We start from the raw sequence: 25,527 nt of genomic DNA on the forward strand, positions 1-25,527 counted from the left end.
GTCTTTGAAATGCGCCGAACACAGCAGTAATTTACCATATTGTTCCGGTATTTCTCCAAAAATAAAGTGTAACCATTTCTCCCTCAACTCCTCTTTCTTTGGCAGAAGATGTAATGGCAATGTTTTGTTTTGGCATAACACACAGGATCGATGTCGTCTTGCCATTGCATTCAAAATTATTTTAGGCAGCACGTGTATTTCTCAACATTCCTGTCACACCGGTGTGACGGTACTCCTTTAAGGGTGAACCAACCAAGTGGGCATAATAATTAGGAAACGTAATGACCGCTTATCCAGCTTGGCTCAGTTTTTCTGCCTTTTCCTTTCATTGGCTTAGGGAGGGAAAGTGAAAAACAGTGCCCCAAGTGGTTTCTTTCCTATCAAAGAGCAGCTCATGTTAATAGTTAACAATCTGCAGAACGCCTGGAGAGTCAATCAAGTTTGGGGTGCTCAGAGGGTCTGGGCGAAAACAATGAAAACATTTTTGTTTTACCCATATAGCTTGCGAGATGTCTAACTATTATGTCTAATTTAGGGGTGCTGAATCTATCCCAGCCATTAGTTTTGAGTAAAAATGACTCCAAGTCCACCAAAAAATCCATAACAAGTGGAACAATCACAAAACAAAACGTCCTTAATTAGTTTACAACAAACTTCATCCAACTCCCATAATTAAAAAAAAAATAATAAAATCCATCCACTCTGCTAAACTCAAGGAACGCAACAAGTAGGGGGCACTGCAATTACTTTCCCTCCCCATTGCAACGTTACAGCAGACAAACTGCATAGATTTCAAACTTAGCCTACCACAGGTCACAAACTCAAACTTGTGACCTAGGCTATGTCATTTCAAGAACAGGAAGAATGGGATGTTAATGGGATGGGATCTTTAAATATGTTTAGGGTCTTTACATTCTAACTGAGGGGACGTGACAGTGTAGGGCGGTAGCAAAATAAGGTGTTTGGAACATTTCATATGGATTTTTGCTAATTATGTTTTTTCACTTCTTCAGACCCTATAGTTTGCAAAACTACCTGTTTCCATTTTTTTCCCAGACTGCACAGGTCCAAAATCCAACATGGTGAATATATCACCAAAAATTGAAAATAATCGCCTTTTTAAACACTTTAAATGAATATATGTTAGGTATTATCAACATACATTTTCTAATAAAATGTAATGACTTAGGTAAAAAATATGACCATGGGTGACATGAGATCTCATGATTATCAACAATCAACAAAAGCAACAAAATCATAGCTTAGGCCTACTTACAGCATGCAGTAGTGATAGCAACATGGTCGATCCCAGTCCTTTTCAACAGCCCCTCTTATGAGAAATAGTCGCTTAGCAAAGCCTGCTTGAAACTGTCCAAAGTTTTCAAAGCTGTCTGGGGTGAAATGATTTGAGCAAATGGATAATTTCGTGTCGAAGCGCAGGGATCTTCTTGTATACACACAACATCAACCATGCCCGTTGATTGTCTAGTTCCTTGGGAAGATAATGAAAAGCAAAACTAAAAGCACAAACACTGCTTTGCACTCAGTTTGCAATTTTGTAACACACTTTGCAAAACTGTAGGTACAATCCACTGCACAGCACTCTTTTTGCAGAACTGTAAACACAACTGACTGCTTTACACTCAATTTCCAAATGATCAACACACTCCCGACAAAACTATACACATGTATGCCTATTTACACTATTTTGCCAACTGTCTGGCACACTGTCACATAATGAAAACTGTTTTAGATAATTAATTCACTTTGCAATCATCCTAAGCAGTGTAAATAAGCCACAGGTAAGCTGTCGGTGTGTAGTACAATGGAGGGAGCAGGAAGAGTAAGAAGAGTGAGAATGACAAGGCCTAGGAAGAGGACGTGGAGGTGAAGAAGTAGGAGGAAGAGGAGGAGGAAGAGGACACGCAGGTGAAGAAGCGAGAGGGAGAGGACGACAAGGACAAGGAGGTGAAGTTAGAGGAAGAGGACAAGGAGGAGCAAGAGGAGGATAAGGAGGGGGAAAAAGGAAGGGTAAGAAATAGCCCTTTTACAGGCAAAAAAAATGTCTACATGTGAGGATATTGACCAGGCATCATGTCAGACCTGGATACAGCATTCCAGAATATATGTTCCCCGGTGGCTTGGAGACAACATTTTGAGAGACGACACGATGTAAACTGATTTTTTGTTTCTCAGTGAAACTGCTATTTTGTGTTTTGACTTGGAAAAACACACTTGTGTTTGTTTTTATGTGTGTAAATAAACACCAATACTTGACGTCTGGATCCCTGTATGTTTACAGAACTATGACAAAAGTATGATCTCAAACTGACATAGCCTACCTTGTGCACAGAGGAAGCAAAAGCCAGATGTGTTTTTTATTCATACCATCAGTGTGTAGTTGGCACATTGTGTGCTTATTATTTTGATGGCTTGTGTTTACTGTTTGATACAAAAACACAATTTTTACGAAGGTGTGAGGAGTTAAGCAAGGTGTTAGCTTTTGCAAGAGAACTACAATGTTTTGCTGATTTGGTGAAAGGTTTTCCTATTTGTGTGTAGAGTTTTGCAAAAATAGCCAATAATTACAAAAAATGTGCTTAAGAAATCAGAAAACTGTACTACTGTAATACTTCCCATATTGAACTATAAACCTATAGATCAAATTTGACTACTGGCATTTAAAATTGCATTGGCAGTCAAAGCCAAACACTACTTTCCCCAGTCCTTATACACGCAGAGAGGAGCAATTGACTGTTGTTGATTTTGCTATGCTAGAATATGCCTTTTTTCTACCTGTAAACGTATGCCTGTTTACTTGTACTTGTCTCTTCCCACACAAGACACAGATTATATATTTTTTCCATACACTGAAACATTGGAAGTGGAAAAAGTGGCATAAATAACTACCTGAACTGTGGCACTGAGGATGATTAAATGTTTATGGTATGTTGGTCTTAAGGGCCAACATTATACTGCTTTAATCGCCCTATCTTCAGTTGAGATGTCCTGAACTGCACCACATTTCATGTGTATGGTTAACCTGACCTCCTTTGGGGGTATGCCAAGTTTCATGGAATTTCATCCATGGGGGGGGCCATAAAATAAATTAATTTATGTGTACATTTTGGGGGCAGCCGTGGCCTACTAGCGCTTCGGACTTGTAACCAGAGGGTGTGCTTTACCTCACTGTGTGTGTGCTGAGTGTGTTTCACTAATTGGGATAAATGCAGAGACCAAATTTCCCTCACGGGATCAAAAGAGTATATATACTTATACATTTAGTGACTATATACCCATCGGCCTGTAGATGGTGGTGTTGAGCGAAGAGTTACAGGTATCAACATTTACATTACATTACATTACATTTAGCAGACACTTCTTGACCAAAGTGACTTACATATGTCAGCTATATTACAAGGGATCACATTGTCCCCGGAGCAACTTGGGGTTAAGTGCCTTGCTCAAGGACACAACGGTGGAAGCCGGGAATTGAACCGACAACTTTCAGGCTACTGCACGCTAGCCCAGCTCCTTAACCACTACACTACCACCGCAAACCACATCTTAGCGGCCATCATCCATCTGTGGTGTCAACCCAGACAAATGAGGCATGCAGGAAGAACTCGCCAAGTCGTACATTTTTAACGGCCGATAAATAATTTTAAAATCAGTAAAGGAAAACCGAATATTGATCCTAGGCTGCATTTTCAGTATTGCCGTTACGAAGTAGCCAAATAGCGGAGCGTTTTGCTGCAAGACACAGATGCATTACACATATAGTCATTAACTGTGGCAATGTGGTTTTTAATTGATTGCTGCATATGAGGGTGTTACGTTTTTAACAGTTATAATGTTTATGTTAGCCATGTGGGACTGTGCAAAGGGTCAACATTATCAGTAATATGTGTATGTGTGTATGTGCCATCAGTGATATCTGTGGGTGTGCTGTATGGGAGAGGTTTCTGTCTTGATGTATGTTTTGTGGAATTGCAGGATGAAGCTCAGAACAAATGTCCCAACGGGGACAATAAAATAATATACATCAAGTACTGTTCAAACAGTTGTACTTTCACCTAGTTATCCAAACTCAACCAAGATGAAAGAAAAAAAAAAACGTGTATTACAACTTTACAGAAATGAAGGTGGCCACAAGGCACAATCATAAAGACATAATGACAAAATGCTGACCATTTGCTTTTCCCTGTTGAATCCAATAGCACCTATTCTTTTTGGTCATCAGACCCAGTTTCTTTGGTCCAGTCATCCCCAATCCCCCCCTCCTTAATCCCCCTCAGCCCCTGGTCCATGTTTACGCTGGATGTGGTTCTTGAGGCTGACGTTATGGTTGAAGCACTGCCCACAGTCCTGGCACTTGAAAGGTTTCTCCCCTGTGTGGAGGCGCATGTGGGACTTAAGGTGTCCTCGTTGGTTGAAGGACATGTCACAGACCTCACAGCTGAAGGGCTTCAGTCCTGTATGTACCACCTCGTGCCTTTGGAGTTTAATGAGCTTAGGGAAGCCTTTGTTACAAACTTTGCAGAAGAACCTGCCATGTTTCCAGTGAGTTTTCCTGTGAGCACTGCGACAAAAGCGATCTGCAAACCGTTTGGGGCACTCGGAGCAGCGGTACTTCAGCCTCTCCCCCTGGTGGGTCTCCTCGTGCTCCAGCTTGTCTTCCTGAAACCTGAACTTCTTGTAGCAGTATTTGCAGGAAAGCCCACGGTCCTCAGTGTGCAGCTGACTGTGCAGCCGGAGACCTGCCTCGTTGATGCAGCGCTTCCCACAAGTCAGACACGAGAACGGCTTCACTTTGTGATCACAGACGTGCGGTGTCCGGCCGTCGCGTCTGATGAGGAATTTGCCACAGTCTGGACAAAGCTCACGTTTATAACCATGTAACTGTTCCATATGGATCTGTAGGCTGTACGGATCATTGAAGTAGACGGCGTATTTTGGAGGGTTCCGTCTCTCCTCATTTGCTGCACTAGTTTCCAGGTGGCAGCTGTTAGACGACTCGACTTGAGATGCAGTGTTACCGTCCTGATCTTTACTGCTGGTGTCTTCTGGGCTTTCGTTTCTGGAGCCTCCGTGGTCACTGCTGCCCACAGAACCCTGGTCTCTAACGCTACAGCTGCTGCCTAACTCATTAACTCCATCACTGGTGGCCTCCTGGATGCCACTGGTGATGGCATGCTGGCTGGCAGAAGTGTTGACCTCTTCACTACTAATGCTGTTTGAATCTTCAAGACGATCACTGGAAGCAGTTTGTTTGTTATTGCTGTTGGCGTCTGGGCTGCATGCGCGCTCAGCTGCTTGGCTAACATCACAAGAGCTCTCTTGGTCTGCAGCAGAAGGGGCCTCTGGGCTGAGGGTGCGTTGGGTTTGTTGGCCGTCTGTGCAGTCCAGCTCCTGGTCACCGTCCCTGTAGCCGCACTTAGTGCAGCAGTAGAGCTGCAGGTGTTTCTGCTTGAGGCAGCGGGCACTGGCCTCCTCTCCACAGTCACAGCACCACTCCACCTGGAGAACATGCTCCTCCTCTTCATCAACACCTTCAGACTCCTCATCTGATGCCTCTAAGATCTCTCTCAAATTTGGAGTCCACTCTTCATCACTGTCCCTTCTTTTCCTCTTTCTTTTTTGTTGTTTCTCATCTTCCTCATCCTGCTCCTCTTCTTCATCCTCCTCCTTCTCTTCATCCTCATCCTCCTCATCCTCCGCCACCTCCTCCCCGGTAATCTCCATGCATGTGTCCTTGAACGCCCTCCCCACTGGCTCCTCTGCCATCTACAGGAGACAAAGCGTTTGAAATTCATTGACTTTCGTTAAGGGTGAATCAAAGTGAAATGGAGAGTTTGCCACCAAAGACAAATCTTTAAGTAGATAGTAGTAGAAGGCAGTACAAAAGTACCAAAGTGTATCAGTGAAGAATGACAAAGATATTAGGGTAGTTGATGTGACATGGTATTTTTGTGGTCCTAAGTGTCAAACATAAGTGAAGAAATATCTAATCTGCAAAAAATTTTGTTATATTGTTCAGAAAAAGCTGTTTTATAATAATTTATTATAAATTCATATATTTTGCCCTTATTTAGGTACATATTAATACATCAGATGTCTAATTGAAGGTCTACTGTTTTAAAAGTCCAGGCATAATATTTTGAACCAGCCCTGAACAAAAAGATTTTGTCCCAAAAGTTGATATCATACGGTGTGACCCTAAAAACTGTTTTTATGTTGTCTTTATCACTATACGTAATTGCAACAATTTAATCTGATTATAATGCAGGATATGTTTTTAAATATCTGAATACATTGTTGAATTTGTCTTTTAACAGATAGGAAGATAATAAACTCAAAGGGGAACTACAAACATTCAGATTCCACCATTGAGAAGAGAAAAACTCAGGGAACACATGCAATACAACGTTTGGTAGCATTCTGTTTTACACAGTTCTGACACCATATTATTTGGAAATTATAAAAATAAAAAGGCTTTTTAGGTCTAAATCATACAGATGTCAATGGAACACATGGGGAATTGGATCAGCAAAAGTGACAACCATTTTCTTTCTATTTTATCAATGTATGTCAAAATTAATATGAAGTTTACTGAAAAATTGAGGTCAAATGCCTTACTTTGTGTACCAAAGACAAATACTTAAAAATGTAATAAATCTGCACAAGTAATGAATGAATGAAGCAATGATAGAAGATTATGGATACATTGACTCACATGTAAATATACCCCATTATAATATTTAGTCATTAACACAATAAATTAGTGAATGAATATAAATTCCAATACAAAATCTAAAAGCCCATACATATTTTGGGGAATGGGGAAGTCAGTACAACAGGACTAAGTGATTTACATGCCTAATATCGAAATTTTCTTTTCAAAAACTTTTTTCCGCCTAAAACATCAACCACCCATTAGCTCTGAGGTTGGTAACTAGAGGGGGGTTGGGTAGAGTCTGGAAAGCGGAGAATAATTTCTGAGTGTCAGTGGCATTCTGGGTCTCATCAATATACTTTCTTAGTGACTGTACCACTGGATCAGAAAGTAGGACTGGAGCAACTGGAAGCTTGTAAAATCAGTTGATGATGTGGACCAGAGCTGGTTTGATATTTGTCTAGGGGATTGTTTTTATTTTCAAAGTCAATCGAAATATGGACTGGACTTACCTCTAAAGTGTCAGGGTCTGCGAGCTGCTGGTCTGGGGGTGTGTGGTCTGAGGGTGGCTGGTCAGCTGGCTGGTCTGGAGGATGGCTCGCCCAGTTCCTGGTGTTGCCACAGCCCCAGCACTGCTGTACCACGTGGAAGAGGAGTCCCTTGCTTTCCGTAGCAACGCTGCAGGCATCACTGCAGCATTTGAGGCACTTCTGAAACAGCTGTAGCAGGCTAGCAACGTTCACTACGACACCCGCCATCAGGCCCTTCCTTCAACAAGAAAAGCAGTGAGTGAGTGATGAAATTGCTGGTTCTGCACACTAGTATGAATTGCTGAGAGCTGATATCCATCTACAGATACAAACACAACAAATATGTGAATCAAGTTATCATTAGTAAGTATTCAGGTATTGCATAGGTCGATGCAAATGAGTTCAAGAAAAAAAATCAATCTCGGGACAGTTGACTGCTCCAACAGGTATGGAAAGCTATAGCAACTAGCGAGACAGAGAAACAAAATCTGAACAGGCACTGCCGTCTTTCATATCTATTGTGAGGGAACATTTGGATTTCGGTATAAACTGTTGTTGTTTGTTTGTTTAATTTAAGGCCATTTCAGCAACTAAGGCTATTTAATGGCCAGAGCATTGTGTGTTATAGAAGCTTAAATATGTTTTTTTTTTAAATCTATGCTTGTAAGAATCGATATAAACTGTAGATCGGAATTAAACAAAATAGTCTACAGCTGAAAGCAATAATTTGTTTATGTAGCTTGAGCCTAGTTAAATGATGTGGACGCTACAATTGGTTTGACTCAATTCCTTGTTAATCATTCCTAGCTACTACTTTTTTAATCTTGAGCTATTTGACAATATTGGTAATTACTTTCATGTAATGTCAATGTCAGATGTTGTATTATCATTATCTTTCTTTTCTTTCTGTGTTTACTGGTTTGTCTGTGATGTCTATGTCTTCAGAGATTACTACATTACATTACATTTAGCAGACACTTCTTGACCAAAGTGACTTACATATGTCAGCTATATTACAAGGGATCACATTGTCCCCGGAGCAACTTGGGGTTAAGTGCCTTGCTCAAGGGCACAACGGTGGAAGCCAGGAATTGAACCGACAACTTTCAGGCTACTGCACGCTAGACCAGCTCCTTAACCACTACACTACCACCGCCCATGCTTACGTTGTGACAAGCCGTGCAATGAGCTTGCACTTGCGGGATGCGTCTACAGGCAAAATATATACAGTAGTTAATTGTTTAAATCAGTGGACTTTCTATATTAAAATACCGAAACTGTACCGTTACCGTGGCCAAAAAATGTGATACACACCGAACCGTGGTCACCGTGTACTGTTGCATCCCTAGTACGTAGGAAGAGCTTTTTTTTGGATCTGCAGGGACAGAAATAATACTGCAACTTTAGAATAATGTGTACTTATAACAATTCTTATCAACTTATATATTTCCACTGGTATAATGTTATATGTGAACCATGTTGAAAGAAATTTAGCAAGAAAAGCTTTATCTCAGTATTATAAATCTGGAGACACAAACTAAGAAAAATATTTAATACTTACCTCCTGATTCTTTCAAAGTTTTTGGAGGGTGCAACAGGAAGTCCATATCATCGCCAAGGGAGATGTGTGTGACTGCAGGAGTCTGAATGGCTGGAACAGAAACACACACACATGTGAAACCAGACTAAGGTCAGAGGACTGGAATGCACAAGTTAAACACAATGAACTCTCATTGCCAAGAGGTTATAAGGTGGCAACAACGCATCCATCTCTCGGTGTTGCCTGGTGTTAAGGATGCACCACATGGTAGGAAGGCCTTAGGCTACTTTTTTAAGTGCTATGATATGATCATATCTGACAGGTCTGTACAGTGCAACACATTTGTTGCTTGTGCTACAAAAAAATTAAGTCTGTGCGATGGGTGATTTACCAACATAGCACCGGTGCAATACAGTTTTGCGTATGGCAATACAATGTATTCATGTGAGACTGAGACACTTGTTTGTTTGAAGTGCATGTGTATACTTATGTAAGAGGAGAATCAATGTGCTTTGATTTCAACTTGGTCATTGTAGTCTACATGATTTAAGTCCACTTGTGTGTAGTATCCGAATAATCCAACTCCAAATAAATTGAGCAAATAATAGGTTTTGCCTAAAGCGAAAGTATATCCTAGGCTACAGGTATTTCACTTGTGCAATAATAATAAAGTTGACAAACCTCATGGCTCCATGGCACCTCTGACCTCTCTTCCTGATAGCTGGTGAAAAGTCAAACTGCATGGAACTGACAGGGAATGTTGTTGTTGTTATAGCTAAAAGATGAGATATTTGCAACTACATGACCTTTTATCAATCCAGTTGCAGTAGGCCTAATTCCCAATCACAATTGATGAACTGTGACGAAGTGCCCTACTTGTGATGTTTTTAGAGATTTTAGAGGTTTTATACTGATGCTACAGGGTTTGTGGCTGGTGCTACACATCACTTCACTTTGTAGCACCGGTGCTACGTGCAAAAAAAAAAAAAAGACATACAGCCCTGTCTGAGATGAGCAAACAGACATTAAGACAGGCTGCACTTCAAACATGCACTTTTCCTGTTTTGTACTTCAAAAATGCATTCTACTCAACTGAATGTACAGTGCTTCCACTGGAGTAGCAGGTAATTTCTTATTGTATTGGTGACCCCATACCTTTGCTGCGTACATGGAGAAGAGTGCCTTTGGACAACTGAGTTCCAACTGATCTCTGTGCAATATCAAACTGGCAAGCCACATTCTGTGTCCGTGGTGAATACCCCTGCACCGAGTGTTGGAAACAAGACTTCATGAGACTTCATGTAAGACAAGACTCTTGCATTGCTAGAGTTTGTATGAAAGCATTGCACATAAACCATTGGCTGACAGAGTCTTGTCCCCTACCCATTCCCATACCTTGCTCCTATCATCCATAAAGAGTGATGGCAGGGCATCAGCCTTGAGCGTTAAGCTGGCAGCCACACCGGACTGTTTCTGCTGCCAGTTCGTGAAGCAGTCAGGAGTGAAGTGGATGCTGCACACTGTGCTCGAAGAATTCACTGGATGCTTCAGTCTGCCGTCAAGAAGAACCATCCACTGCTGCAGAGTTGATGGGTCTTTAGGGAAACTCAGGAGTTCTTCAGTTCTGTTGCAACCTTGGATGATACATATTTCTGACACCTTGGAGTCTGTATCCTGTAAGATGAAGGCACCGCACATTTTACACAAGGGTCATTCAAGATTCAAGAGATTTATGTGTCACTTGCACAAACAGAAACAAAAAGCAGTGAAATGAGGGACCGTGACAGCAACTCCCCCCTATGCAAAGGGAAAAAAACTGTAAAAAAAGTAGAAGAGCAAGAAATAAAATAAAAATAATAAGTAAAGCACACATTTCACAAACCGAATCACATTTTCCTTATTAAAGGCGTCAATGAGAGAACAACACAGTCTTTATACATGATTTTGGTTTAGAAAGTGAAAGTAGGCCTATGTGCTCCGTGTCTGTAGCTGTCTGTGAGCACGTCCACTATCGATTACATGCCTCAAATGGAGAACACATCCATGTTCCCTCACATCTTTGGTGTAAATCTCCTAGGTTAGTCCTGACTATTCTCTCGGCACATCTGATAACTCTGTGCAAGGCCATTTTATCCTGAGAGTTGGTATTTCCGTACCAGGTTGTTGCATCCCTCCAGTGCATCACATAGGGGGGATTAATACAGTTTTTGTCAATTTAATCAATTTCTCGCATTAGGATGGCTAGAGTTGAGGGACTTGAATAAATTATTTGCTATACCGATGTACAGACATGACAGTCGTTGTCAAAAGGAAGGCAAGGCCTTTGCTGATGAGACTGCAGAACAGGACATTGAACTCGATGATAGACACACATTTCAAATACAGACATTCAATGTTTCCATCGACACACTGACTCATAGCATCGAACAGAGTCTAGAAGCCTACAGGCACCTGTGCAGTTAATTCAGTGCGCTTTTCTGTGATATGAATGAATCGAAGGTCTCCGTAATCCAGCAGGCCGAAGTTCTGGTATGCGTACCCATATGATTTGGATGAATGTTTAGGAAATGAACTGATCCAACTCAGATAATTTGTTAAGGCAGAAGATGTCCAAAAGGACTGCTGACAATTATGCTGGATTATTATGGCCTCCAATCCATGTTTCCCAGATATTTCTCACTCTGTAGGTAACTAACTGCAAAGGGGAACGCTCACTCTCCCTATTGAGTAGGTTAAAAAATTACAAACTAAAATTACACAAACACGTCTTAGTGGACTTCCTCTCCAGCTCATTGGACTTTGATGATATTGCTAACTACTTTGCGCAAAGCAGAGCCAGGGGGAAATGTAGGCTACTACATAAGGTTACCATAATGCTATTATGTGAGTCTAGGCTGATAATAATCTTCTTGTGCTAATGATGAACATTTGTACTTGTTTTCTTCTTCCTCTGATTTTAATCACCTCAGTTATCAATCAAAGCAAACAGGGAAAAGAAATAGCAACACAATCATGAAAAACACTCAAATAAATAAATGTGCACATAAGTCTGAATGAAAAGCAGCACTGGTTGAAGCCTGGAAATATTGTAAACAAAGTAGCTTAATTGTTATGCTACTTGTTAACAACTGTTATGTTTCCCCACGTGGGTTTAAGTTTCAAATGAATACTTTTCTCCTTGGGACAGGTCCGTTTGAGTCTTGGAAAATACTTTTCCATTTGCATCGGGATTGAGATTATTAGAATTTAGCAGTCAATTTGAATGCAACAGTATTGAACAAATTCGTGCAGCGTGCTAATGATCCTAACCGGATTTAATAGCAATTTAGCCAGATCGTCTTGCATGATTGTGAACGTTTTGTTTTGTTATGTGTTGAATGGAAGTCGATGGCAGCCGTAAATCGGTAAATAGCGTGACCAAATAATATTTTACCGGACAGCGTGGCTGCGGTTAGCTTGTGCCCATTTCATACTAACGTGGAGAATATGAACATCCTATTTTGTAAAAAAAAAAACTTATGTGGAAAAGTTTGTTTTTACTTACAGCCTGTGAGCTGGTGGTCGGTCGTTGTGACGGTACAGATCCAGGTTTTAATAACAACCTCGATGCAAAACCACTACTGTAGGCACCCAAGTTGGAAAAGTCACTGTGGTCGAAATGTTTGGAACATAGAACTAATGTTGCGCAATACTTAGCTGGTGGTCTTGTTCCAAAGATAAATTCCAACCATTTCTTCCTAATCTCTTCTTTCTTGGGCAAGAGATGCAAAGTTAGTGTGTTACTGCCACAAATAACACAGGAACGAAGTTGTTCCGCCATGTTTGCAACTACTAATGTTTGCAACTACTCTATCTCCTGGCCGCAAAATCAATACTGTCTTCCTGTGGGCGGTTGCAGGTCAAGCCAAGGTGGGCTAAGCCATGAATACCAATTCTCTAAATGGCGTCAGTTGGAAGGGCTTTTTCTGATTCGCTTGTTTTCCCATGTATTTTCTTTCATTGGCTAATGCAGGCAATGGGAGTAGAAGAACATTTTCACGTGCATGGTATGCAAAGTATGAGCCTACAGCACAGACAGCACACATGAATCTGCCCGATGTCAGTTTCAGATCAGCATGGAATCCTCCCATTTAATAATCTGGGAGTCTATGTCAGGGGTCGGCAACCTTTAGTTTGACTCTGTACTTTCACAAAAACACTCTAGAATGCATTTTGGCGAAAGTTACACTTTAGCTTAGTTTAGAAGATTATAGGTTCAACAAGCTAAATCTCTCTGTACCGTTAGGTGGGTTCTTTTCTAGAGTCTGACAGCCTAGCTCGGGCCCATTTCATGCATGCTAACGTGAAGAATATGAACTATTTAGTAACAAAAACCTTAGGTACAAAAGTTAGTTTTTACTTACAGCCTGTGCGCTGGTGCTCGATCGTTGTGACGGTACAGATCCAGGTTTTAATAACAACTTCGATGCAAAACCACTACTGTAGGCACCGAAGTTGTAAAAGTCACTGTGGTCGAAATGATTTGAACACAGAACTGAATTAGGGCTATACTTCGTTGGTGGTGTTCCGAAGATAAATTCTAACCATTTATTCCTCAACTCTTCTTTCTTGGGCAAGAAATGCAATGTTGATGTCTTATTGCCACAGATAAAACAAGCACGAATGTGTTCCGCCGCCATGTTAGCAAGTAGCTGTTCGCTTAGCTTCTATGCAGAGATGAGCTTCTTCTTCTTCTTCTTTTGAGTTTTATGGCGGTTGGCATCAGAGATGAGCTCTGCTAACTCCTTTGTTTTACTGTCTATGCCTCCTGGCCACGAATTCAATACTGTCTTCCTGTGGGCGGTCGCAAGCCAAGGTGGGCGAGGCCATGAATAATTGTCTTCACTGCGGCATCACAGGGAAGGGCTCTTTCTGATTCCCTTGTTTTTCCGTGTATTTTCTTTCATTGGCTAATGCGGGCAATGGGGGTAGAAGATCTTGAATTTCCCCTTGGGGATCTATCTATCTAGATCATTTTCACGTGCAGCATGCATATGCAACTTGGAGTGAGGTATAGTATTTCAAAAGGAACAAGTATTAAACAGTTTCTCGGGGAATGAGACCTTTAAAAGGGCCATTTCTTTGACCAAAAATACAAAATAAATCTGTCTGGGGCCGCAAAGATGTCGGAACCATTTAAAAGAAATCAGTTAGACATCTCTATCTTCATTAGCCTCATACTCTGCACATGTGGTGTATTGTACAGTATAATACTTTCACTAACTGTTAATGTGTTGGGACAGCTTGAAGCTTAACAACTATATGAAATTGCTAGAAATATTTGATAACTTCCATTTTTAGAGAAGCCAGGGAGCCACTAGAGAGGAACTAAAGGGCTGCAGGTTGCCTACCCCTGGTCTATGTAATAGATGCCAGATGATGTTAACCTATTTTATACAGGCTGCATCTGGATGCAGCCACAGTCTGAGGTACAGACCAGACCCAAACAAGGTACACCAGAGACTTTCTAATGAGGAGACACATATGAATACATTGAGCCAATCATGTGTTGTGTTCTGAATACATTGAGCCAATCATGTGGAGTGTTGTGAAGATATCGTGCCAATCATGTGTTGTGATCTCGCCGCTGGAGCCAGATTGGTGTCGTGAAGCCATGCGCATGCGCATTTCTGCCGAAATAGATGCCAGATAAGTGCCCAAAAAGCGTTGCAATATGGCCGCCGAGTGGAGGGACAAAAGCGTCTACTAAAAAAAATAAAATAAAGGGCAGCGCTCAAACCTTCAGTCAGTGTTTGGGTTTCCCAGGTAACCGACAGCGGGGTGACCTCATCCATGGCGACATGTATAGATTGGCTTGCAAAACCCAACCTTCTCAGATTTCCTGATAGCTAGGCATCGATCACGCATGGAGAACCATACAGTCTATGTGGAGAACACACAAACATCTTTACGAATTAAATTCTGCGGTGTTGTAAATCATTCACACTCAGGCAGATTTTGTTTATTTACTGTCCTCCAGACGTTTTTTTTATTGTGATATACACAGAGATGTCCACATACTGGTCAAAGTGAACAGAAGGCAAGCGAATCCACTCTAAGTTTGAGCAAAGCATGTATTCTCTCGCCATAGACAGAAACATAGTAGGCATATAAGTAATTACCTGTGTATTTGACTACTGGCATTTAAAATGGCGTTGGCAGTCAAAGCCAAACACTGCTTTCCCCAGTCCTTATACACGCAGAGGGAGAGAGAGGAGCAGTTGACTGTTGTTGATTTTGCCGTGCTAGCATATGCCTTTTTTCGGGTAAAAAAACCAAACATATTTTGAGTTATTTGGATAATTCAATTACCCAGCGACTAAAATCACTAGCGCTAACTGTGGGTCTATACCCCCCAACCCCTAACACACAGAGGCTTTAAATTAGAAGCACATATCTTGAAGTCTGTATAAATGATAACTTTATTTAGACATCGTCACAGATAGAAAACTGAGGACTCAGACACACATGTGCAATCCTGAGTTTTAGTGCTGGTTCCCCCAGAGCTAACAGCTCTTGGGGGACTGACCAGCAGGTCACAGACCAGTAGATGAAACTGGGATATTAGGTCTGACAGGTTCTTTTTAAAGACCAGTTCCACACAAGAGTAAAAAGCGTTGAATCCGTGCTATCTCGAGAGCCTTTTTTTTACATTTCAGCCTTGACACCTCTTTGATTTTCTTTAAGCTCATCTTTTGCATAACTGCTGTAAGGTTTTTTCATTTGAAAATATCAGTACACAAGACATGGCCTTCTCAATCACTGTCATCACTGTCTGAGTACGCCCCCAGCAGGCTGAGAGAGGAACCGTTCTGAGGAGCCGCTGACTGGATCGCTGGGGAGCCGCTCTGCAGGGCTGCTGGTTGTGTGTTGCTGCTGGAAGGGGCTGCAGTCTTCGTCTCTGTGGGTTTGAAACAGAACAGGGTTAGACTGACAGGGAAGATTACACAGCTGCAGGAATACAGACCTGCAAACACCGCAGAGGCTCATTCTGAATCAGAACCAGTGCACTACAGACGACCAACCATGATGCTGGCATTCACATTACTGACCAATCAGAGTCTCACGAAGGAGCCGTAGGATTAAGGTTAGTGCACGGAACCACTGACAGACGGCTTTAAAGCAAACAGCTGGCAGACTGAAACAGTGAAATTATGCTGTGTGCACATGTCCGGTCGCTTGCTGAGGGCAGCTGGTGTGAAAAACTGCTCTTTCTAACAGCATAGCAGTGATGCTACCACATTTTGTAAGGAGTAAGATATTTAGGTTGTAAATAAGTAGTGAAAAACAAAAAGGGGTTGTTTATCATATCATCCTGTCCAGTATTCAGGCTATTTGGCTGTGAGTTTTTTTCACCATGTTTATCTAGGGGTAAAATAGCCTACTAATCTTCTAATGCATTTGTTATGTAATACTGACAACAATAAAAAACGAACTACTAGAAATAGCTATGTATGTGAGACCATTACACATGATGCAGCGGTCTGGTCTTTAATCAGCCAAAAAAAGTGTGACGTGAGCTGAGAGTGCCCACCTGTCTGCGGAATGCTGGGCCCAAACGGTGTGCTGCTGCTGCTGGACTTTGAGGCAGCGGGCTTCTTCCTGACAACCAGGGAGCCCAGCACAGCTTTGGCCCCCAAGCCTCCAACACTTCTCTCCCAGGTCTCTGGCTGCACCCGCTTCACCGGCGCCGTGCTCCCCTGGGGGAGCAGAGGGGGAGGAAAGGAGGAGACAGAGGAGGGGAGGAGGAGGGGAGTATAGACAAGTTACGACAAAATGGAATTATAAAAAGTTACTTGTGATACTGTTGAAGGATGAAGGAATCACACACATTTTTCTTGCCCTGAATCATAACTACATAACACATCTCTAATAACAGAATTGGACTCAAAGAGAGGAAAATAGGACCCCAGTTCAAAATACAGAAGCTCCTCTTTAAAACAAGAGACAACTGTAAAGACCAGCTTTTTGTCCAACTCTTTTACATTTCTAAAGAATGCCTTTTGCATTCAATTTACATGTGTGGATACCTCTGTTCGATCTGTATTGTCTTAGCTGGCCATGGCCAAAGATTCCCAACACCCGCTCATGCATAAAGTGGCCATTTGCTCTTTGTTCTGGCCCCTCTGCCCTCTGCTGAGAGGTTAACTCAGGCCTAGTCCACACGTACCAAACCGATCATTTTTTCCTCTGTCTTCCCTGGAACTGTATCAAGAATATTTGCATCCAAACGGATCCATCTCAACACGACTCAACAAGTCACTTCATATCCCAGGCCTATAGGTGTATAGGTGCACTGTTTCTTTACAGAAATTGACCAAAGCTTGCGAGCTGTAGGCTATACAAACAGACAGAATAGGCTACGACAAAAATGGCTAGTACAAGGAAACAAGAATTGTTTGTTTGTGTGGACTGATAGTGAACCGTCAACTGTTGTCAACTGTAAAACGAATAAACTTCAATTTTACGGTTTGTGAAGGGTGCAGTCCCGTCCTTTATTTGGCTAACGCAGGTACAAATAATCTCCTTTACTTTCTTTGGTTGTAGGATAGTCCGCGATTCACATTAGTTTCGGATATCACCGCCAAGTGCATAGGCTACTAAACGCTAGGCCTACCCAAGTTCTAGGCTATTCCGTCGCCACATTTATAATATTGCTATAATACCTTCATTAGTAACAGTCGATACTTTTGCCTGCATCAAATCGCGCATTCGCATTTAGTGCTCTATCATCGGCTTAACATGGCGTCATGGAGTTCTAGGCGTCTTTGTATGTTCAAATTTGACTTCACTAGACTGTGAATGCATTTATTTATGTTGTAAGACATGTAAAATAAATGAATGACACCAGCACTACGCACAAATTAATGTAAACTTACACTGCACTTCCAATAACTTCTGACTAGTTCTCTCGCGTCACTGACAGTAGCTAGAATGCATCAAAAAAACACCGGGAAAAACACTGTTCAGTCCACCAAGTCATAAGCTATTGGCGCTGCGCAGCACCAGTTGTGATATTTATCCTACTGAGTGTAATCGTAGGTAATGTCATGTATAAACTTGTGTCAAGTCCAGGGCAGCTGAGGTGTGGTGATGACATCATCAATAGCCTACGCAAGTATGCGGTTTCGCCGTCCAAATGAACTCACAAGGGCTACGGTTTCAGATTTTTTCAACCCTGGGACCAGGTTTCAAAAAAGTGCAGTTTCGGGCAGTGCGTTTACAGGATTCGGTTCCGGTGCGTTTAACCCAAAAAGCGTCTCCGTGTGGACGGGCCCTCAGTCCTGGGCCTACTTGATGTCTTATGGTGAGATAGGCCAACCTCATTATCATACAGTATTGGTCTGTAATGTGTTGTGAGAATAATGCATTCATGTTTGGTCTTGAAATAATACCTTTACCTTAACATAAAAGTGAGCTTCCATTGTGGGAACATTTTTTTAATAAATTCCATGCACACAACATCAGTACCATCTCCCTTAATCCAACTGGGATAACAGTACCCAGCTGTACACAATTGTTTGTTGTGTGAGCTTATCAACATCAATCAAGACTAGGGAAGATCAATAAAAGAATAAAAACAAACATAAACAAATAATGGCATAATGGTGTGCTGTACCTGGATGTCTGTGCTCTTTGCAGTTGTGAGGATGTCAGTGGGCCGCTCTGCTGCGAGCTTCTTCACTGCTGACTTCTCTTTCTCCTCGTCCTGGTCGGAGTCGGAGTCAGAGTCCCTCAGTCTTTTCACCAGGGCTCTCTCCAGCATCTCCCTATGGGACGGACAGAAGGAGGAGCGGAAAGGTGATGGTGAGGTGGTCAGCAAGTATACAAAGATCTGCTACGGTTCACGTGGCGCAAGTGTCTTCATCACAGGGTTACATGAGGTTCCTTGCGGACATCCACGTTCCCTCCCATTTGTGGTGACCATGCAGACTTAACAGTCGCCACTACCCTACAAGTGCACCAACTGTACCAAAAGGAGTTTCAAGTGGATTATAAAGTAGAACACTACTTTACTTGAGTGCAATAACAGTTCCCTTCGAGGCAATAAAGGCCCATGGCATCCGCAGCTGTTTGTGGGTGTGTCTGCAAAGGGTCATCACTGAGCCACCAAGACCTCATCCAGAATCTCTTTCTTCACCCCATGTACAACGTACACAGGAATTTGACATAGTCTGGCTGGGTCTTCAATTTCTCTCTCTCCACACACACACACACACACACCAAACACACACCAAACACACACACACACACACACACACACACACACACACACACACTCACTTGGTCTCACGCTCATCCTCCTCCACCTCTCTCTGCCGCTGCTGTTGCTCCAGGTCACGGTACTGACCCAGCATGCCCTCAAAGTCCACCTGCGCCTGCCGCTGGTTCAGCTCCTTCAGTTCCTGCAGGTTCTCCAGAACCTCCATCTCCATTTTTGAGTCCCGCGTTCGGTTCTCCAGGACCTGTCATAGCCAAAGCAAAGCGCAACTGTCACTGGAACCTTCTTATCATTTTAGGATTACTTTTTTCTACTTCAAAATCATTACATTACAAAATATAGGACAAATACTTGTACAATTACTTTACTCATACCGTTCTCTGCTCCAGAACCAGACTGATTTGGACAAATGACCTAGCATACAAAAGGAATATGGTTCTGGCCAGTGGTGTCATATCTTGTAGCATATGTTAATCATATGTTAAACATACCCAATGGTGTCATACCTTGTACCATAATATGTTAAACATACCCAATGGTGTCATATCTTGTACCATATGTTAATCATATGTTAAACATACCCAATGGTGTCATATCTTGTACCATGTGTTAATCATATGTTAAACATACCCAATGGTGTCATATTTTGTACCATATGTTAAACATATCCAATGCAAGCAGGTGTGAACTATGTCTTATCCTAGTCTTTCTACTGGAGTACAATTAGCTCCCCAGAGGGAGTTCTCAGTCACGGATGTACACAATTTCTGATCCTTTCCTAGTCACCTTCATGGGATTGTTCAGCTCCTCTTCCTCCCGCTCCCTCTGTATCTTCTTCTCTTCCTCCTCAATCAGCTTCTCTGCTTGAAAGTTTCGTGTGGCACCATGCTCCATTGCATAGTCTGTGTTCTCTGGGTCCGTCTGTGTGGGAAATAAACATGCCATTAAAGTCTAACAGATCTGCCTGTTGGATTTCATTTGACAAAATTGTAAGAACAAAATACCAGAGACGGTTGATAAAGCATTCTAAAGTATCTTGGAAAATACCTTCACAAGGCATTACATGACATGTACACAAAATATAGAAGGGAACTGATCAGTCACTCTAACTTGACTCATTTTCAAATTCAATGTTTCAACCATACCATGTTTCCAATCAATAAGTGATAAAGTGACTCGCACACACACAATTTTAGTGGCATACCTTGAAAGTGATCTCAGCCAGGCATCTTGTGCATTTGATGTAAAATCGGAAAATGGGCAGTCCCATGTAGTGCTCATTTTGTACTGTTTCTTTCCGAGCGTTGAACTTTTTCCCCTTGTATATGTACTCACCGCAGGTCTTGCACCTGTTTTGGTCACAATACAACAATCAACTTCAGCTCACATTATTTCAGTACAAGTTTCCTGCCTTAAAATGCAGTGATGCAGAAAATTCTGTGTGGTGTAGTGTGTACGTCGGAGTCATTCGATATCCGTTGGATTTCCCATCTCAGAACGGAAATCGAATGACGGCGACGTACACACTACCACCACCTATTTTTTACAGTCTAGGACCACCACACTGAATTCTCTGCTTCACTGAATTTTAATGCAGGCGACGTACACGGACCGGAGTAGATCTTACCTCATGTTAAATGGGGCCATCAATCGCACAACATACTGACGGTCTTTAGGTAGCTTTAGCTTGGGGATTTTCGAGGGGTCGAAATCCGGGGGATAGTATTTCTGCAAAGACAGACAGCCATGATCACATCATCTTGTTGTCTTCTTGAAAACGTCAACGTTATTCCAATTTATCAGATTAACAGTAACAAATACCACTACCAGCTAATATGGCCAGCCAGTCATATAATCTCATCATGCAAGTGCAATTTGCGCAACGTTAAAAGGTTAAGGTTAGTGATGGTAGAGCTGTGACACTGAAACCAATGGAGACATAAGAGTATCAATCGTCAAGTTAATTCTAAAGTGCTGACTAAGTATTTGTTTTGAAAGACTGCTATTCTGTTTGTTGAGCAGAACTGAGCTGGTTAGCCAGCTAACGTTAGCTAGGATAGCTACAAGCAAGTAGTAGGCCTAAATAGTAAATTGGGCAATGTCGGTAACGTTACCGCGTTGGTATGGGCAGTTATGTGGAAAAGAAACACTTACGTTCAAAACTTTTCGTTCGGACATTCTGAACCTGTGTTAAATGTGGCTAACTTCCAACAATTGTAAGAGGCTCGAATTATAAATCTTCCGGTGACAGAGAAGAGTTTCTTCTTCTACTATTTTTCTTCTTCTTCTTCTACTACTACTTCTACTTCTTCTCCTTCTTTTTCATCCAGACAACCAATATACTGGCTCTTTATTGCCACCATCTGTTAGAATACGTAGCTGCATATTTTTTATAAAATATTTCTCATCATCAGCTGTTCTTTTTAAAAATAACAAACTCCACAGTTGATGGAAATCATGTTACCTTTACTATTTCAGTTAATACTACTCAGCTTGAACTATAAACCCAGACAGACATCAAATTGACTACTAGCATTTCAAATTACGCTGTTCCGATAGGTGGCGGTCACTGCCAATTACACTCTTCCACCAGTTCTTACACACGCAGAAGGAGGGAGAGACAGAGGAGCAGTTGATTGTTGTTGATTTTGCCGTGCAAGAATATGCCTTTTTCGCGTAATAAACGTATTTTTAGTTATTAGGATAATTCATTGTGTTTTCTTAACGAGATTCATATTTATATTTGATGCATTACCCAGCGGTTAAAATGACTAACGCTAACTGTGGGTCTATACAGACACAGTTGGGTGCAGTAATGGAAGTCTTGGCAAAGGCAGCTATTGCCGAAATAATCAAACTTTTTGACGACAGTTATGCAGTGTTGCGCCTTGAGATTTCCCGACATCAAAACGAGAACGAGGACCTGAAAAGGAAATTACAGGAGGCGAAAGAAGAATTAAGGACTGTACAAATACGAATTGAAACAGGTGAGCAGAGGTGGGCACTGGACAGCTGTAGTATCTTTCAAATGAAACGGCTGGGTCAAATGTGTGCGGAATGAACAAATATTTTGACCACTGACTGCATAGCACAAAGTCGATGGATTTGCCATCCTCCTCTTACTCAGTAAATATTAGATGTCAGTGTTTGCTCTATACAGTTCACACAGAGACGCATTTCTTGCAGGGAATGCACCTTTTCCCCTTCTGTCATGCCTTGAATCCTGTGTGTGCTTTACCGGCAGATGACATGGTACAACACGACTGGAGCAGCCCATTGAGAAGTGGGAGACTGGAGGCCAGGAGCGACAGCCCTGAACAGCCTCTGAGCATTGAGGACAAGGTGTGCAAATATTGTACAGTATGTGAAATCAGAAGAGAGGAGAGGGCGAGAGCTGTGTTGGGTCAAAAAAGTATTTGAAAAGATCAGGTGCTCTTCTGTTTCTTTTTTACAGTGTTCAAGCAGTCAAGGTCAGGATTCAACCCTGATGCAGATCAAAGAGGAGAGGCTGGAGGATGACTTATGGAGCCAGGAAATAGGTGGGCACATGCATACACAGGCCACACACACAGTGGTTAACAAGCTCTGAAACATGGGCGGATTATGAACTTTCGGGCACCTGGGCCCAGATGTATTAAGGGCCCCCCACTAATTGTCGTATATGTGGGAGGGGGGGTTTGGGGGTCCTCCCCCAGAATTTTTTACATTTGTTTGATGTGCATCACATCCTACATCCTGATTTGTTGATATTGAGGCAATGATTCCATGCAAAGGCTTGGGCTTCAGGGCCCCCTGACCCCTTGGGCCCCTGGGCCTGGGCCCAGTAGGCCCGTGCAGTAATCCATCCCTGCTCTGAAAGAGTGAAATACATGTTAGGTCATGCTGATCTGTCTAGCTCATGATTTGTATGTATTTGTGTTCTGTACTGAGGGTCTTCCTTTTAAACTGCTGTTGCAGAGCCCATGAAATACGAGGTCAACATTGCTGATGACTCCCGTTTCAACCAGCGTCTCTATGCAGAAAGCTCAAGTTCTCAACATCTCAGAGAATCAACCCCAGGACAAAACCATCCATCCTACACCTTCACCCAGGACCCCCCCACACATGTGTCGTTCATACCAAATGCAAACCCCCATCTCACACTTCCCAGCATCTCAAGCGCACCCCTGACGTACACACAGCGCTCAAATACATATTCCTCGGACCCTGCCACAAGCTTTACAGGCGTGCACGAGCCACGGCTCAGCCTCAAACATGCACAGACTACCAGCCGAGGCCGAACACATGCACAGGACTGTGACGAGACAGTGGAGTTCGGCGATCTGAGGCTGAAGGCTGAGCATCAGGAGGGGAAGCAGGCGGCCATCTTGGGTCACCAGGGCATCGGAGGTCACGCTGCGACTGGACTAGAGAAACAGACTGAGAGCCAGGCAGTGGACCAGGAGGACGCTGACCTGTGGGGTCCCCTCACGGAAGAGGATGAGGAAGAGGACAGCGATACGAACCACAGCTTTGACGACCTGCTCTACGGGGTGGAACAGTACTCCCATCCTCATGGCGACAGCCCAGGAGACGTGCTGCATGTAGACACCTCACAGACGCCACCTTCCATGGAGGGAACCAGCATGGAGGGCTTCGCCGTTGCTCCTGGGACCGATTTGGCCATGACACAGCCTCAGCTACTGTCTCCACAGAGGACGGCTCATCAGGGACACGCACAGGCGAGACGGCCAGCGCCCCCTGGTGGTCCGCAGTTCCACCCGCGCCTGCCCCTGCCCCCTCCTGAGCTGCCCCTCCACGTGTGCAGCATCTGCAAGAAGGGCTTCACCACCTTGTCTTACCTGCGCAAGCACCTGCGCAGCCACTCCGGCGAGAGGCCCTTCACCTGCTCCATCTGCTTCAAGCACTTCCTGTGCTCGTCGCACCTGACCATCCATCTGCGCACGCACACGGGCGAGCGGCCGTACGCCTGCGGTACTTGCGGCAAGCGGTTCACACAGCAGAGCAGCCTGAAGACGCACCAGAGCGTCCACAGCGGCCTGCGGCCCTACCGCTGTCCCCACTGCGGCAAGAGCTACACCCTCATGCACCACCTCAAGAGACACATGGGCACGCATGAGAAATGCTAAAGACGAGAGCAACACCCTGATGCACCACCTCAAGAGACACATGAGAAATGCTGAAGACGAGAGCTACACCCTGATGCACCACCAGGAGAGGCGCATGAGAAATGCTAAAGACGAGAGCAACACCCTGATGCACCACCTCAAGAGACACATGAGAAATGCTAAAGACGAGAGCTACACCCTGATGCACCACCTCAAGAGACACATGAGAAATGCTGAAGACGAGAGCTACACCCTGATGCACCACCTCGAGAGACGCATGAGAAATGCTGAAGACGAGAGCTACACCCTGATGCACCACCAGGAGAGGCGCATGAGAAATGCTGAAGACGAGACTGTGGGGTATCATACAGACAGACACTACTTAAGGCAGCTTCACGTTCAAAGTGGAGTGCGCTGCGCTGCACTGGCCACTGGGTTTGGTGCAAAATCATAGTAGCCACTGCTGCTGTTGTTGTTGTTGTTGTTGTTGTTGAACTGAGCATGGTGTGCATGAGGAATCGGTGAATGGCACGCTTGCAATGCACAGCGCTTTTGCGCGGTGCAGCAGCAAAGCGTTCTTGCGCCGCACAAGCCAATGAAAATTAGCGGTTTCAGAGCACAGCGCTGCCATTGTGGTATGGTATGTACGGCCCGCTATGGGCAGGCTGTTACGGCTACCTGTGTGAAACCTGACTTAAACGACTGTACACACAGACATGCACACACATTCGTGCACACACTCATACACACTTACTCAAACACACACAACTAAGTCAAGTACATATACACACACTCTCACTCTCTCTCTCTCACAAACACACTCTCACACACACACACATGCACACACACTCACACTCATATATTCTGTTCAGAGGTGTGTTTCCTATGGAAATATGTCATGCAATTACTGTTCTGTTTTATTGGTTTAGCAATTAAGTCATTTCTGTTAATTCTATCAGAACAAATTGCCTATTAAAGGTTGTATCAGCGATAGCGGGGATACGTCACTTCTGTTGATGTTCAAACAAAACAGAGAGCTAGCTCGCTACTCCCTCCCCCTCCCTCTCGTGCAATTAAAACTCTCCTAAACGCGCATCTCGTCGGTTATTACTTTGTTTTGCTTTTGAGGGGTTGCCAACCCTTGTTGGTAGCAATTGTTTTTGTGTACAGATCTCGGAGCGTAGGCTGCCTACAGAGACGCGTTTTTTTGACGGCCTGCTTATGCGGCAGGCAGCTAGTAGATCGTTAGGAAAGATTAGATGAATGTGATGAAAGGTCTTTTTTGGGCCTGAAATCGCTGATACAACCTTTAATAACCGGTTCCCCTTGCTAAATCTCAAGGAGACAGCTTGATAACATGAAATACTATGGTAATTCAAGACTGGACATGCTAATACACCACAAAACAACAA

At 43.1% G+C, this 25,527-nt stretch overlaps 2 protein-coding genes across 2 annotated transcripts; one reads left to right on the forward strand and one right to left on the reverse strand.

Annotated features, from left to right (window-relative positions):
• Nucleotides 1-4,284: 4,284 nt before the first annotated feature.
• LOC143133519 (uncharacterized) lies at nt 4,285-21,281 on the reverse strand. Its single transcript, XM_076293282.1, has 15 exons — nt 21,162-21,281; nt 20,635-20,735; nt 20,212-20,356; nt 19,794-19,928; nt 19,070-19,251; nt 18,405-18,555; nt 16,320-16,485; nt 15,544-15,686; nt 12,291-12,590; nt 10,142-10,420; nt 9,902-10,007; nt 8,768-8,857; nt 8,521-8,581; nt 7,189-7,444; nt 4,285-5,787 (listed from the first exon to the last, which is right to left on the reverse strand). Exons 1-15 carry the CDS (start codon nt 21,183-21,185, stop codon nt 4,285-4,287), a joined length of 3,642 nt encoding a protein of 1,213 aa, XP_076149397.1. The 5' UTR covers nt 21,186-21,281.
• Nucleotides 21,282-21,631: 350 nt separating this feature from the next.
• Nucleotides 21,632-25,527, forward strand: LOC143134574 (uncharacterized). The gene is made up of 4 exons (XM_076295058.1): nt 21,632-21,994; nt 22,252-22,349; nt 22,462-22,546; nt 22,965-25,527. The coding sequence occupies exons 1-4, from the start codon at nt 21,754-21,756 to the stop codon at nt 24,134-24,136; spliced, it is 1,596 nt and encodes a 531-aa protein (XP_076151173.1). The 5' UTR covers nt 21,632-21,753; the 3' UTR covers nt 24,137-25,527.

Source organism: Alosa pseudoharengus, unplaced genomic scaffold, assembly GCF_046254945.1.
Source record: "Alosa pseudoharengus isolate Yale_2024_CS ecotype anadromous, Long Island Sound unplaced genomic scaffold, YU_APseudo_1.1 YU_APseudo_1.1_scf_2, whole genome shotgun sequence".
Taxonomy (NCBI): domain Eukaryota; kingdom Metazoa; phylum Chordata; class Actinopteri; order Clupeiformes; family Clupeidae; genus Alosa; species Alosa pseudoharengus.

Bases quoted from the DNA above. Each gene is read 5' to 3' on its own strand.
- LOC143134574 (XM_076295058.1), top strand. From the start codon at position 21,754: ATGCATTACCCAGCGGTTAAAATGACTAACGCTAACTGTGGGTCTATA. The intron at 22,350-22,461 runs GTGTGCAAATAT...TCTTTTTTACAG, and splicing joins CTCTGAGCATTGAGGACAAG to TGTTCAAGCAGTCAAGGTCA. The intron at 22,547-22,964 runs GTGGGCACATGC...CTGCTGTTGCAG, and splicing joins CTTATGGAGCCAGGAAATAG to AGCCCATGAAATACGAGGTC.
- LOC143133519 (XM_076293282.1), bottom strand. From the start codon at position 21,185: ATGTCCGAACGAAAAGTTTTGAAC. The intron at 10,421-12,290 runs GTAAGTAAAAAC...TTCATCTTACAG, and splicing joins CGACCACCAGCTCACAGGCT to GATACAGACTCCAAGGTGTC. The intron at 8,582-8,767 runs GTAAGTATTAAA...CTGTCCCTGCAG, and splicing joins AACTTTGAAAGAATCAGGAG to ATCCAAAAAAAAGCTCTTCC.